Consider the following 15,578-nt stretch of genomic DNA (forward strand, 5'->3'; position numbering starts at 1 on the left):
TCATTCCATTTGGTAATAGGAATGTTCAGGACAAATTTTAGTTAATTTAGAACATATTTAGAGGTAGCAACCAAAAGAACAATTTTTATTTTAAGTTCGTGACAGGGTTCTCGCTACATAAAAACTGATTAAAATTGTGTATAGCATGTACAATTTTATTCATGTATCATTTTATTAATCTATTGCTCTTAAGTAAGCGGTGTATGAACTAAGACCAATAATTTTTAGGAATTAAGTACGTACTTGCTTTTTGTCGATTGGCAATTATTAGACCATTGATGAATTTATAAACAGTATTAACATTTGTGTTAAATAATTTAAAGCTGTTTTAATGAATTACAGTTCTTTACAAAATTTCTGTGATAATTTTTTTATGTCATAGATAACAATGACGCAGCCTATGACCAGAAGTTAACCACAAGTTTGGCTGATTGGCAAGTGTGAAAAAGAAATTCTTGGTTCTGGATTGCCAAAAAATGGTGCAGTCTTGAAAAATTTTATGTTCCACCACATTGAAAACGGACTAACGATTGCTAGAAGTTCAAAACTGGCTATGGATGCGACTTTAAAAATTTGGGCGAAGGCTAGGATTCCTACACAACGACTCTGGAGTGCGGAAACTTTGCAAATTATACAATAAATACTGTTTGTTGAAGAAACATTGACTAACGCAGAAAGATGGTTGCCGGTTCAACGAGGAACAGTTTAAAGCTGATCTTAAAGAACTGTTTGATATCTCCTGCAAGGATGCCTTGAAACTCATGACCAATGAAGAGGACAAGCAGTTCTTGCGATTGCAACGAGATCCCTCAAGTGCCAGCATGGCTGGAATTGACCAGTCATTAGCCGACAAAGAGTCCCGTAAAAGAAGCAGAATTTTACTAGAAGCTGCTAGATTGGAGAAAGTTCTATCACAGCAGACTGCAGTCCCATCTACATCTCTTGTTTAACTTGATTCAGACAGCTCCTCCTCATCTTTTTCTGATTCTGATGATAATTTTGTCATCCCATCAACATCAACCAATTCTACATCAGTTTCAATAAAGTTAAAGAAATCCATCATCACAAATGAAGTGGCATCTGCACTTGACCGAACGAGGTGCCATGATTGTTGTTGGGGCAGTAGCGCAAGCGCTCGGTGTGGAGTTAGATGATGTGGCTTTGTCTCGTAGTACCATTAAACGTGCTCGTATGGCAACACGGAAGGCAGTAGCAACTGCACAACAGACATCATTCTCAGCCAACACGGATTATCCATTACTACTTCATTGGGATGGAAAATTGCTTCCAGACATTACCGGCAACAGCAAAGAACTTGTAGATCGAATAGCCATTCTTGTTTCAGGGAAAGAAAAGGAGCAACTGCTTGCTGTCCCAAAGATTGGACATGGCACAGGCGAACATTGGTGCCTGCACTCTACTTGAAAGAGCTCTGGAGAAGGAACTTGTATGAATTGCTTGTTGCCATCACGTGTTTGAGGTCGTGCTTGCCAATGTGTTCTCTGCTGTTCTTGAACCATCCAGTGGACCTGAAATAGGCCTGTTTAAACAATTTTAAACTATGTGATCATTCATCAACAAGGATGATTTTAGGTCTGCACCTGACATCCTTTTTGAAGGTATGCCCATTGGTCTTCGTGCAGATATGATATCATTTTTCAGGGACACGATACATGCAGAACTTCCCCGTGATGACTACAAGGAGCTACTACAGCTATGTTATGTTTTCCTTGGAGGCGAAGGCACATTTAGTTTTCGTGCACCCGGAGCAATGCATTATGCCAGATGGATGGCTAAAGCCATCTATTCTATCAAGATTTTTTTAGTTAAAGATCAGGTCAAACTTACTGCAAAAGAGATAGCCGGAATCGAGTCCATTTGTATCACTGGTCTATGCCCACTATTGGCATGAAGCTCCTCTTGCATCAAGAGCTCCTTTCAATGATATGAATCTCCTAATTCTACTACACAAGTACCCAAATATCAAAGTCAGAGAGTCTGCTATCAAGGCATTTGGTCGGTACTTGTGGTATTTTTTGGAGACACTTGTTGCTCTCGCTCTCTTTGATAAACGCATTGATGATGATACTAAAGCTTCTATAGTTGTCAACTTTTTTCTGCCACCAAATGCAAATGCACCCAAACATCTGGACTTCAAAGATTTCGACTATCGTGCACCATTGCAGACATACATCACTAGTCATTCTTTGAATATCTTCAATCTTCTAGCAATAAATAGAAAGGAAGAAGCAAGAACCTTCTTGTCAAAGCACCCGACCAACTGGACGTCTGATACAACCTTCCAATCAATACTGGCTAGTGTAAAAGTTCTAAAGGTTGTAAATGATTGTGCAGAAAGAGGGCTTGCACTTATTCAATTTTTTAATTCTTTCTTGACAAAGGATGAAACTCAGAAACAGTATTTGTTGCAACTAGTGTCCAGCCATCGGAAAGAGTTTCCTGTTCCGACAATTTCGTGAATTTTCGATATTGAATTCAAAAAGTCTTATAAAGTTGCTACCTCTAAATATTACTTAATTTTATTCAAATTTTGGAATTAAATCTGTAATAGCATATGGAATAAGGATAGCCTTGTGGAGAATTGCATTTTTAGACTTTATATTTTTGGACCGCCCTAATATATATATATATATATATATATATATATATATATATATATATATATATATATATATATATATATATATATATATATATATATATATATATATATAAATAATATATAACCCTCGGAATTATGAAAATTGAGGTCGGCAATAATTTGCCGACCTCAACCTTTTAGTCAACCAAGTCGGCAATTTTTTGCCGTTTTCAAACACTTTTAGGTCGGCAGTTAGGTCAGCATTGCCGAATGCCGATCCTAATTCCGAGGGTTGTATATATATATATATATATATATATATATATATATATATATATATATATATATATATATATATATATATATATATATATATATATATATATACATATATATGTATATATATATATATATGTATATATATAAATATATATATATGAAATAAATGTATTTCATTAAATATGCATACCATTCGCTCACGGTCATCATCAAGCTTTATTGAATCCTTTTGCAACTCACTCATTAAATCATTTGTTGCCATGTAACGAAAATCTTTATCTGATGATGACATCTAAAATTTATATGTAATAATAATATTAATAAAAAAACAATTTAAAACATCTTAAAACAAATTCCTAAATAATAAAAGTAATTCCTGTATGAAACTTCAAAAAACAAATTAAAAACTGTATAACACATTAATAATTTAGAACAATTAAATAATGTAACTTAAGATTTGCAATATCAGCTTTTTCTAACAGGATTTTAATACAGTTAACATTATACAACACAAAAATTTGTTTTCAAACTGCTTTACAAAAAACTGGCAAAAATCGAAAAATATGGATAAATTAAATCTTTAACAAATATTACACAAAAACTTTTTGCGCCTTTAATAATAAATCTGTACTTGTAACTTCATTCAAAGCACTTGTTAAAATGTTATTTTTGTAGCTATATATTTAGCCCTATTTACACATAAATAAATTTGTCTTCAAGTATATTTTTACAACTTAAAATAGTAAAATCGATTTAAATCAGTTGATTTAAATTGGACACATAAAAATCATGATTTAAATTGAGTTTTTTGATTTTAATTGTTTTTAATGATTATTTATTGATTAATCAACTTTAATTTAAATGCACTAGTTAAAAATAACTTCTACACAAATTAGTTGTTGTTATAATAGTCAGGTAATGCATTATATAACAAATATTAGTCATATTATTTATTATTTTAACTTTTAAATTTATGGTAAAATTTTTATCCATTTAAGTAAATTTTTTGTTTCGCGTTTTAATTTATTGACTAATTACAATAATTTCTGCTTTGTTACTATTTATATAATAAATATAAATATACTCCTTTTATATAAAAGTATTTTATTCAAGTTTATTTTTTTCAAAAATTAGATTATTTATAATTGCTTGTTACTTTTTAGTTGAAAATAAAAATAATATAACTAGAAATAAAAATGTCTGGCCCCGGTAAAAAAAGAGATGCAGTTTGGACATGGTTTGAAGAAATTATTGCAAAGTTTGGGGAAAAGGGTAAAAAAGCTAAATGCAAAATCGTACAAATGCAAGGTTTAGTTGCTCTAATGAGAAACCACAAAAGTTTTGGTAAATGTAATTTTTTTAAAGATGTTCAAGACGATGAAAACATTAATATTTGTCAAGGCACAGTAGAAAATATCAACCAGGCAACTGTAGTACAAACTATTCAATGTTCTTTCAAGAAAACTGAATCTAGTCAATCTACTGTAGATAAAGAAAATTTTTTGTATTCATATAAAAAGGCAGTGGCAAGTCAGTGACAACTAAATAGGATTCATACCTTATTAAAACCACAAAATCTGAAAAAGAGGCAATCAATGAGCAGATAGCTAGAATGATTTTTACTACTAACTTGCCTTTTAGAATGGATGACCATCCAGAGTTTATCAAAATGATCCATTTTTACGCCCAGGATACAACCTTCCTAATAGAATTGATATTAGTGGAAAACTACTACATACTGTTCGCAAGAACAGTTTAACTAGTTGTTCAAGTTAGCGTCATGATCAGAAACTAACCATAAGTATTGATGGGTAGAGCAATGTCTTTAATGAACCAATAGTTAGTGCAACAGTAAGGATAACAATTCAGATATCTATTTTGTAGATACAGTTGATAACTGTATCTACAAAATAGATGATAACTGTGTCTACAAAAACAGATGATAACTGTATCTACAAAAATGATAAGAAGTATGTGAATGGCTTTGCCATTTACATACTTCTGACTATTCGATTGAAATTGTTGTTAATTCTATAAACAAATACGAAAAACAAATTTGGTTGTTCACCAGCTAGTAACTAATGTGTCAAAAATGAGACAACGATTAGAAACTTGAAATGGTGTTAATGTTACTGTGTGGATATTCAGCTCATATTCTCAATCTTTTTGCCCAAGATTTTATAATTCTAAACATCAAGGAGCAGATAGTTCAAATAGTTAAACATTTTAGAAACAACCATTTTGCTACTGCTACATACAAAGCTAAAGAGATGTTATGACTTATGGTTAATTCTAAAGCAGATGCAGTACCATTTCAAAAGTTTATGTTTCATGATAACATAGTTTAAACTATAAAGCCATGTGATTGGTGGAAATCTCATAATGAGTCTGTGAATCAGGAATTACTGAAAGTTGTTAATTAGTTACTAATTGCTGTTGCTTAATCAGCAGGAGTTGAAAAAATATTTTCTGCATGAGTTGAAATAACATATTTTATTAAAGTTTTAATAATCATTTTTTAAATGTAAAATGTTTTTGAAATTATTATACAATTTTTACTTTATTTGAGTAACAAGTTGACCTATTTTTAAATAACTTTTTTTTGCTAAACTTAGGGACTTGTTAAATGTTTAAGGGTCTCGAGGAAATTTTTTGATAAAATATTTTAAAATATTTCAAAAAATATTTTACTTAAAAAAAATTTTAATCTAGTGTTTTATTTTTAAAATATAGAATAGTTCTAGTGTTATATATTTTTAAAAAAATTGTCTTCAAGGGACAATCTAATGTATAAACATTAATACATTCCACATTCAAAGTATAGAAAGGTTTATAATTAGTATATAAAAGATTATAATTGACATATTCAAAAAACAATATATCAATTATAATCTAACAAATAAATATGATTTATAATTGATATAGGTGATGACAGTTTGCCAAAGATCCTTTTTTTTCTAAAATTTCTACTTGATCTTTCAAAAATTTGATCCAATTTCCTTCATTGTTCCCAGATCTAGACCTCTTAACTGTTACCTGATCTGACAGACACCTTGGTACAGAAAAAAACCTATATTTTAGTTAAAAAAAAAATAGAATTTTGATATATTTTTCCAAGGAAGTCATTATTTGTACGCATGTACAAATAATGTTTACACAATCAGGGTGTTAGCTAGCCCAATGTTGCCGTGTAAAACGCGGAATTCCCAATGGGCTTAAAATTCCCAAAAGTCAATGACCTTTTTTTTAAAGTGTTTTTTTGAGTTTTTTAGGATCTTTTCTAGAAAATTCCCAATATTTTCTAGAACAACAACAATAAAAATTCCCAATACGACAAAAACGCGGTATAAAATTTATTTCTGGCTAACGCCCTGACAATAAAAATCTTCTTTGTACGCGAAAAAGTTTAAGCAGTTAAATTTTTAAAGTTAAGTTTATTATTTATTTTTAAAAGTTTCATAGAAAAAATGCATCAATGCATACATAAATCAAACAATTTAGATGTAGTCGCAGTGAAGTATACATAACCCTACTGACTTAAACAGGAATAGGGACAGTGGAGCATACATACATCGACTGACATAAACAGCGATAGGCACAGTGGAGTGAACATACATTAACTGAAGACTTAGGTTTAGGTAAGTATTCTTTAAAATAAAATAAAATATTTCAATATTTATTCAAAAAGCTTTATAAATTAATTTAATTTATATAAAAAAACTATTAAGTAAAATTACACAAGATTTTTAGGTGAAATAGTCAAAATAATTAATAATAATTTGTGTTTAAACATGCGCATACAACTAAGAAAAAAATAGTTGTTTGTGTGCACAAATAATGCTTAACTTTTTCTAAACATTGTTATCAACTTAAAGCACTTTTTAAGAGAAAAAATTGTATGCTACTTGTTTTTTTTTTGTTTTTTTTATTAGTTGCTGGTATTTATAAGATAGGTCTGTAATAAAAAATATAATTTGTTTGTATTCAGGTAATTACAACAATGAAGCCAATAACTTAGACATCCCTCCTTGACTGAAGTGACAATTAAGGAGTAATGTGGTGGACTTTTAATCACACCTTATCATAAACCTATGTAATCAATGAATGAAATATTGAAAACATATCAATAAATACAAAAAATCAATTATGAATTGAGCATTCAATCTTTAGTGATTAGAACACAGAACTGCTTAGTCTAGTCTATGCAGGTTTATGTTTTTGTTATAGGAAGTGTGTTTAGCTATATTAGAAAATATAAACTATATTTTCTTATAAAGTTAAGACACCCCATGTTGATTATATTATAATTGACATGATTCTATAAATTGGAACCCATCAAAACCTATCAAGAATTTTTATAAAAATGCAAGCAATATTTTTTGAAATGCTATACATGATTTTGAAATATACCTTATCAAGAAGAGATGCGATATGGTATGGAGAAGTTGCAGCCATTTTTAAAGAAAGATTTGAAGAAGCAATTCTATACAAACGCAATATAAAAAACAAGGTTTTGAATCCCCATGCGCCTCGAAATTTTAATTGCTTTTAGTCCAACTTGAATTTATGGACGAAAACATATACAAGTAAAGTGTACAACAGGTCCGAACTACATAATGAAGAACAACAGAAATGAAACTCTAAAGTTCGAAACAAAACAAAACTAAAACAAATTTGTTCGAATTAGAGAAAATTTAAAACGCGGAAAATCTCTCGATTCAAACCAGCCGTAAAATAAGTAATAATGTCTGAAATAGAAAAACCCAAGTTGTCATTATAAGTTCATTCAGGTTAGTATCACATTTTTAACAATGGAAATTATTCAGAGGGATATTAATATTATTTCATAATCATACCGTCATGTGGGGTTACTTTGATAGGTTTTTGTGATTTTTTAAAAAAATTCTGATAAAATTTTAATTAATTGCTGCTGTTTTTGGTTTGAATATACCAAATGGTCTCTTTTTAACAGGAAAAACGCTTTTCAGAAATATCAGAACCTGTCTTATACATTTTTAAAAGCCCAAACAGTTATCAATGAAACCCCGCATGTATGGGGTTACTTTGATAGTAAATGTTATTTCAATAAAGTATCAATTTAATCCAACCACGGAGTTTCATTGATACTTTTTTAGAAAAAAGGAGTTTCATTGATAGTTTTTTAGAAAAAAGATTTATAGACCTAGTACATCTGATAATATCCAAAAAGTTACCACCGACACCTGGTACTATCCAAAAAATACCACCAACATCGCGGTTCTCATTTGGCAGTCTTTTCAAAACTTCATCTCTGTTTTGTGAAAACATTCTGCAAGCCGAAAAGACAGAAATCAGGTTTTGTGCAACTTCAAAAATAACCCAGGAAAATGTGTCTTTGGTATAGTACCTTTGATGCGACTTTATTTTCGCCAACATTCCAGGATTTGCCTCCATTCCTTTTTCATGAACCCAAAAACTGCGACATAGTTGAAATAGATAAGTTGTATTTGGTACCAAACAGGTGAAATAAATGTTAATTAGTTGGGCAGCCTTAATGACTGGAGGAGAAAAATGAGAGATAAGATTGTCACCAATGATGACTTGATGACTTTTGGTACATGATCTTTACTAACGTGAGAAAAAAATATTTCCAAGAAACAGCGTTCGAAGGTTGTCGAATCGAACCAACCTGATATTGTGTTGTCGTAACAAGTTCTTTCTGAACCACCTCTGGTCCATTCTTGATAAACATTTTAAGACTTATACTCCACCACAGGTGGTAGGAATACTCTAATAGTGTTTCCACAATATATGATGCCTACACAACTCTTTGAGTGCTGCATTTTACGCTCGACTCTTATAAGTTCTCGTCAGCATATGTTTGATTTTGCGCCAGGATCATCTGAAAGATTAGTCTCGTTATAGTTATAAATTTTAGAGGGTTCAATGACTTTTAATGTCTTTTCTAATTCATCAAAGTAAGCATTCACAGTTCGTCTACACACCCCTTACGGTGATCTATGTTAATTCGTCAACAAGCATTTTTCAATCACAAAGAATATTTATTGTCTTCAGAAGACGGTTCTCACAATCAAAAGAGAGTGTAACTGGATGTCCGACTTGTTTTCCGTGTTTACCTATCATTCTGTTGTACAATGTCCCATATGGAATTTTAAACGTTTTAGATGCTTTCAGCAAACTCATAGTACCCATAGTACCCGGCAACATTAAAAGACCGCTGATAACTTAGTTTCTGAATGTGAACAATAAGCACAACTCCCGCCCTTCCTCTTGTAGGTCCACACATTACGGATAGTTATGTAGCTATAGGTATATATTCATTACTGTTTAGAAAACGTTTTTTACACTTTCATAAACTTTTTCATAAAATTTTTTCATTTTTAACAACTATAATATGTTTTTTACCTTAAAAATTGATTTTATAAAGTCTTAGTAAACTTTTGATTAGTGTTTATATATTTTAAACCAAAGACACTGAAAATAGAAAAGATAATAAAATAATATTACAAAGATATTTTACAGAAAAAGTAATTCCAAAAAAATTATCAAAGTTACCCCGGATATCAAAGTAACCCCACTCGACAGTTCTTTTTCTTTGTTTTATCAACCTTGAGGATAAAATATTCGCACTTCCGCGATGCTCTGTGACAAAACCGTTTAGGTCTTTTTGGGGCACCTAAATAACAAAATAAAAAAATCAGTACAATTGTTAGAAATTAATAAAATAAACATTTGATACGCGGTTTTATGGAGAAACAAAATATTCCAGTTGATTGATGCAATAAACTTTGATATTGAATCGTAATCACCTTTGCTGTAACTAAACAACTGAGATTCACTTTTGGGAAACGGTTTTGAAACTAAAATTCCTCAAGTGATGCTAAAGCGTCCCTTACTATTATTACCTAATATAGCATTTGGAAAAAAATTTTAAAATAGAATAACTGCTGTAGGTAAATAACAAGTACTACATATGGTTTGAACAACCGTAGGGTGTCTGGACGTAGGAAATGTGATATGTGAAAATTACGGACAATGAAGCAGCAATCATAGGGCTTCCTAATTAAGCTATGAGCTAATTTGAAGGATTTAGCGCTATATTATATTAAATTAGTATCATTTGGCCAATGTACAATCCAAATAAGTATGTGTTTATTGTTAACTTTTAGTGATACTAAAACTTGTTTGAAAAAAGTTTTATAGAACTAATTAACTTCATGAGAGATAAATACATCAGTAATGAAGATAGTTACACTGCCATCTACACGTCCGTCTTAGCAATTTTTTTAAAAGTGAGTTATTGCTTTAATACAATAGCTTCACTATTGTACTTTGCTTTGAAAACCTTACAACATCATACTTACCACTTAACTAAAATGTATATTTATGAGTGAATACAGTTTGTTTTAATTTTTTAGATAAAAAAAAATAAGATGCTCACAATTTAAAGTATTAGTCAAAATTTTTATTAAAGCTATATATATATATATATATATATTTAGCTTTAATAAAAATCTTGACTAATACTTTAAATAGTGAGCATCTTATTATATATATATATATATATATATATATATATATATATATATATATATATATATATATATATATATATATTTAGCTTTAATAAAAATCTTGACTAATACTTTAAATAGTGAGCATCTTATTATATATATATATATATATATATATATATATATATATATATATATATATATATATATATATATATATATATATATATATATATATATATATATATATATATATATATATATATATATATATATATATATATATATATATATATATATAGTAAATTGCTAAATTCACGCCATACATTGAAGCGTAAATATGATTCCCGTAAAAATACAGTACATGTGTTCAAAACGTCAAATAAGATAACAACTTAAATCGCTTTTTTAGTAACATCACCCACTTCCCAATTTAAGACATAGGCATAACATCATACATTAATCTGACCCGGGGATATTGTATTTAACCAAGTATTGAATTTATTGTATTGACTTTGCATATTGGAAGCACCATCGGTGGCATTGTCGACACATTTACTTATATCAATACTTGATTTTCAAAAACGCCACAAACTAAATCATTCAAGGTAAAGTAAAATTGATCTTTAAATTAATCGTTTATGCGTAAATGCAGGGGTAGGGGATTAAAATTTTTAAATTATTGAAATCTGAAACCTTTTAGATTTTTTTAATATATTATCATTTGCTATGAAACGTGAATAAATTTTTTTATGAAAAATGAATATATTATTGGGGTAAAGTGCGTTAAAAGATTAAAATAAAAGTGTTAAAATATATTAAGACATACAAATTTAAAAAGACCAGAATTTCATACTTTGAATGATGTCATTTAAAGTTCAGACAATATAGCTATAATAATTATTTATAATTAGATAGTTTTAAGAGCATCCGATGAGATCTTAGAAATTGGAGGGGGATTGTACAAACACCATAGGAAAAGATGGAGGTTTTCTATCAAATCTGGAACAGTTAATCAGGAGGCAATTATTCTGGTCTGACATTTTAATAAATATTTTGATTGAGGCATATAACTGTTAAACTGCTCCAACTAATTCAAAGGATTGTTTTACTGGCCCTATCGCAAAAGCTCTATCTAAAGTTAAAAAAATTGAAACATTTGAACCTATATAGCAACTGGAACATTTGATAAAACATCCTGAAAAATTTCCAAAACAATGTTGACAAATGCAATGCTTTGTTATAAGTTGGTATAACGTTTATCTACAGACCAAACTAACATAATTCTTTCTAAAGCAAAGTGTAAAAATACTTGCCATAGCAGATGGCTTGCCACAGAAGAAGCTTTCATTTTTTATATATATGAGTGAATACACGTTTACTGGTGACGTTTTTTAAAGTTTCATTTAATCGTAAAATGGGTAGCACAAGTATACTTTCATATGAAATATAAAATAAAAATGAAGCACAATATTGTTGATGGCAATTTAACCTCCATAACTCATATATGAAGGTATGAGCACAGTCCCAAGCAGTTTTGTACTAAGTAGAGAGAAATATTTTTCACAGGGAATCTCTAGCAATCCTGTTTATGATACCCATTTGCTGAATAATGTCAACTTGCAACAAAAAGACCCTTTAAATGTTAAACCCAGTAAACATATTCCATGCTTTTAAAATAATGAATAACACATAGGGTTTGTGCTTGAGATTTGCAATGAAAACCAAGATGTTAATGTGAAGTTTATGCATAGAAACAAATAAATTTAAAAAAGAACTAATGATGCACAATCATGTCAGTTTTTATCTATTTGACAAAGTAACAAGTCAAATTAGTGCTCCATCCATAAAGGGTAGAAGGGTAAAATTGATTACAAAGTAACAATGTTGCTGAAAAGACAATATAAGGAAGTTCTAAACATTGCTACACCATACATTTAAAATGAAGCTTAGTTTGTCCACTCGGAATCCCTAGTTTGAGCTCTTTTACTAGGCTCAGATGAAGAAAAGATATCGAAAAGATATCACAATTAAAGATATAAGGAAAACTTTGCACTAGAGACACAGCTGTAAGCTCCATTTTAAATGTATGGTGATAATCCTATTGTACGATTTGGCAACAGAATTTTGAATAATGACTAAATCTAGGAGTTCTTTTATTTCTTTAAATCTATTTATTCTTTTAGGATGTATTCAATAGAGCCGTTTCAATTTCATATAGGAATGGATCCAAACATTTGTGTTATTTTGCGATATTTTAATTTTTTATTATCTATTGATTCAAAAAGTAAAGATCAGGATCCTTGGATTAAAACATTATAAACAGCATAGTCATAAAGCGATCATATAAATATTATTTATTTATATTATTATTAATATCATTAAAAATTAAAATTCTAATTAGCTTATTATTACCTCTGCGGAATAAACGGACTAAACAGGGTAAGCGAAGTTTTGAGTTTGTTGGGAAGAAAAAAAAAGAACACAAAAAAACAAAAACGAGGATAGAAATTTATATAGCTCTATCTGCATATAACATGTATAATTGATTGCAAGTTTAAAAATTAGTATAAAATAGAAAATTGTACACAAAACCTGTTCATAAATAATAAAAAAATAATTCTTTTTTCCTAACTTCTAAATTGGCATTTTTAAAGCAATCTTCTAAAAGTCATTGTTGAATTGTACACAACATACGTTTGAAGCGAAAGTATTGTATGCATCATAGAAATTTAATAAATTTGAACGCAATCTCTATAATTTCTTTTAAAATATTTATGATTGTATGACCACTCCTTGCATTTAAGATATTCGTTCTCTTCTAGAGAAAACCACCTGAAAGAAAAAAGAACCATACAACTATTCATTACTTGTGACATATGCATACAAGATGATGATAAAACACAAATCATACATTGGTATCCATATCTCTCCTGAACTGTGCATGATTTTTCTTCTTTCGCGTTGAGCTTCTTCAAGCTTTTGTTTTTCGGCTGCCGCACCCTCTGAAAAAGAAATTTCATAAAACTAACTAATATTTTTTTAAATGCAGAAAAACGAAACTTAATAGATTTTTAGTATAAATAATTACCTATATCTCCATTTTCTAGACATCGCATATCCAAGCGATATCTGGAATCGGTTGGTGCTATCTATGGTTAAAGTTTCACAGTATATTCAAATAAATAGTAAAAATCGCTATTAAGAAAAAATAGTTATTAATAAAAACTCTACTGGCAACATTAAAAGTTCTTTTTAAAAAAAAAAGATAAAAATTTAGAACATTATTTAAAAAACTTACGACATTTTCGTGTTCAGGCAAAAGTTCATTTAACCCCATTGCGAATTCTGTCATGTTGTACATCTAGAGTAACGATTATGACAATCAACAAAGGTGCAATAAAAATAACGAACCTTAAAACAATTAGCTCTAAAAACATAATTATTTTGTGGACTTAAACAAAACTAGCATTTTTATTTAACAAAATTAGCATTTTTATTTAAAAAAGATAACCTATTATATAGTGGTATTTTTAATCTTTAACAATTCACATACATCGAGCACAAAAAAAAAAGACAAAGTTAAGGAAATTGAATTATAACTATTGATTGAGAAGTCAAAGAAAACTCATTGATGACTTGTTGGAAAGATATTTTTTGCTAGTTAGAGAAAAAAATATTTTTTTATAATTTAAATAGCTTTGGGTTCCGATTACAGTATTTGTGCATTTTTGACAAAGTTTGTACTTTTTGATATTTAAAGTTAAAAATATTTTTAGATGAATAAAAAAAACTAAAAAGCAATTAATTTCTTAAAGAAAGGAAAGTTCAAAAGTTTAATTAGTTTAGGGGGTTCGGTTCCTCATGTTTAGAAATCTAGTACTAGAAATTGATTAGAAATCTAGTACTCAAAACATGTATTCGGTTGAATTTGGTTTTAAATAATGTTGATGTTATTATTAAAAGTTTCATAATTAATCATAAATAAAGTTTTTTAAGATGTCATCAAAATGATGTCATCAGATGTCATCTTCTTTGGTTTTGAAAATGAGAATTATTGATCATGAGATCTGTTTGTATACTCATTTCCAACAATCATAATTTTGGATGATGCAAATGATTCGGTTTAAGACACCAAAACTAAATGTACTTCCACTACTATTTGAATGGTTTTGACTTAAAGGTGACGTTTAAAAGATTTGTATGAATAAATATAATATCTATAATAATAATATGAATAATAATAATATATAGCATAAATTAAGACTCATAAGTCTTAAACTAATATAATAACTTTTTTTTTTTTTTTTTTATTAACTCACCTCCCAAGGCCCAGAAGACCACTACAGATGAGGAGGCTATTTAATTGTGGTTATAACCCTCTCTCAACTCTATAACTCCAAAACACGAAACTTAACGAACAAGAACGCTGCGCGGAGAAACAAGTCAAGCACGGTACTACCAGGGACGTGGTGGGGATTGAACTCGGAACCTCTCGCTCATGAAGCGAGCGCTCTACCACTGGGAAGTAATTTCAAAATATACCTATTTAATTCAAATATAATTTAAGGACTGATTAATTTGTCTGTATTTTTTATAAATCTATATATAATCTGCATTTTAACAAAGTAATAACTAAAAAATTTTAAATTTATCTCTTTATTTCACAGATCATAATAAGTTTAATTAAAAAAAATAAAAAAGTAAAATTTGCACCAAAATCCACACCCTAGATAAATGTTTATAACCAACTCATAAATATAAATTAAGAAAAAGAAACTATAAAAGATAAATAAATTAAAAACCTCAGCAGAGCACTTCGGTTTTGATTTCACTTTCCAATGCAGTGTAGCACCAGCAGGAGGGGTAAAGTCATTTGGAGTTCTAGATGTACACCATGCATTTAAAGCAAGAGCAGCATTTTCATCATCTGCTGGACAGGAGCAGGCAAATTTTGCCCAATTTCCTTTAATCAGCTTTTTTTTAACACCTCTAAAGTGAAAATTTTAGATTTTTATTACAAACTGAACAGTCATATCAAATAAATTTTGCAAAACAAAATTAGGATTGAGTAATTAAAATATTTATTTAATTAGTATTTAATTAATTGTAGGGTCCAGGGTCCAGGAAAATATCAAAAACAGCGATCTTTTCAAGACCAAAAGACATTTGTAATAGAGAAC

At 29.3% G+C, this 15,578-nt stretch overlaps 2 protein-coding genes across 6 annotated transcripts in view; both read right to left on the minus strand.

Annotated features, from left to right (window-relative positions):
- LOC100212111 (cullin-associated NEDD8-dissociated protein 1) overlaps window positions 1–7,554 on the minus strand; it is a 63,052-nt gene extending 55,498 nt beyond the window's left edge. Inside the window, exons 1-2 of the mRNA XM_065795363.1 lie at window positions 7,292–7,554; window positions 3,072–3,173 (exon numbers count right to left, since the gene is read on the minus strand). Coding sequence (XP_065651435.1) covers window positions 3,072–3,173; window positions 7,292–7,336 — 147 coding nt within the window. The 5' untranslated portion in view covers window positions 7,337–7,554. The remainder of the gene's footprint in view (window positions 1–3,071; window positions 3,174–7,291) is intronic.
- A 5,348-nt stretch (window positions 7,555–12,902) lies between these two features.
- The window catches only part of LOC100203648 (oxysterol-binding protein-related protein 1), a 77,139-nt gene continuing 74,463 nt past the window's right edge, over window positions 12,903–15,578 (minus strand). For all 5 annotated transcript variants that reach the window (XM_065795367.1, XM_065795368.1, XM_065795365.1 and 2 more), the window contains 5 exons: window positions 15,201–15,387; window positions 13,697–13,759; window positions 13,487–13,547; window positions 13,310–13,400; window positions 12,903–13,230 (listed from right to left, as the gene is read on the minus strand). In XM_065795367.1, the coding sequence (XP_065651439.1) occupies window positions 13,128–13,230; window positions 13,310–13,400; window positions 13,487–13,547; window positions 13,697–13,759; window positions 15,201–15,387 (505 nt within the window). In that variant the 3' untranslated portion in view covers window positions 12,903–13,127. The remainder of the gene's footprint in view (window positions 13,231–13,309; window positions 13,401–13,486; window positions 13,548–13,696; window positions 13,760–15,200; window positions 15,388–15,578) is intronic.

The sequence above is a fragment of the Hydra vulgaris genome, chromosome 04 (assembly GCF_038396675.1).
Source record: "Hydra vulgaris chromosome 04, alternate assembly HydraT2T_AEP".
Lineage (NCBI taxonomy): Eukaryota > Metazoa > Cnidaria > Hydrozoa > Anthoathecata > Hydridae > Hydra > Hydra vulgaris.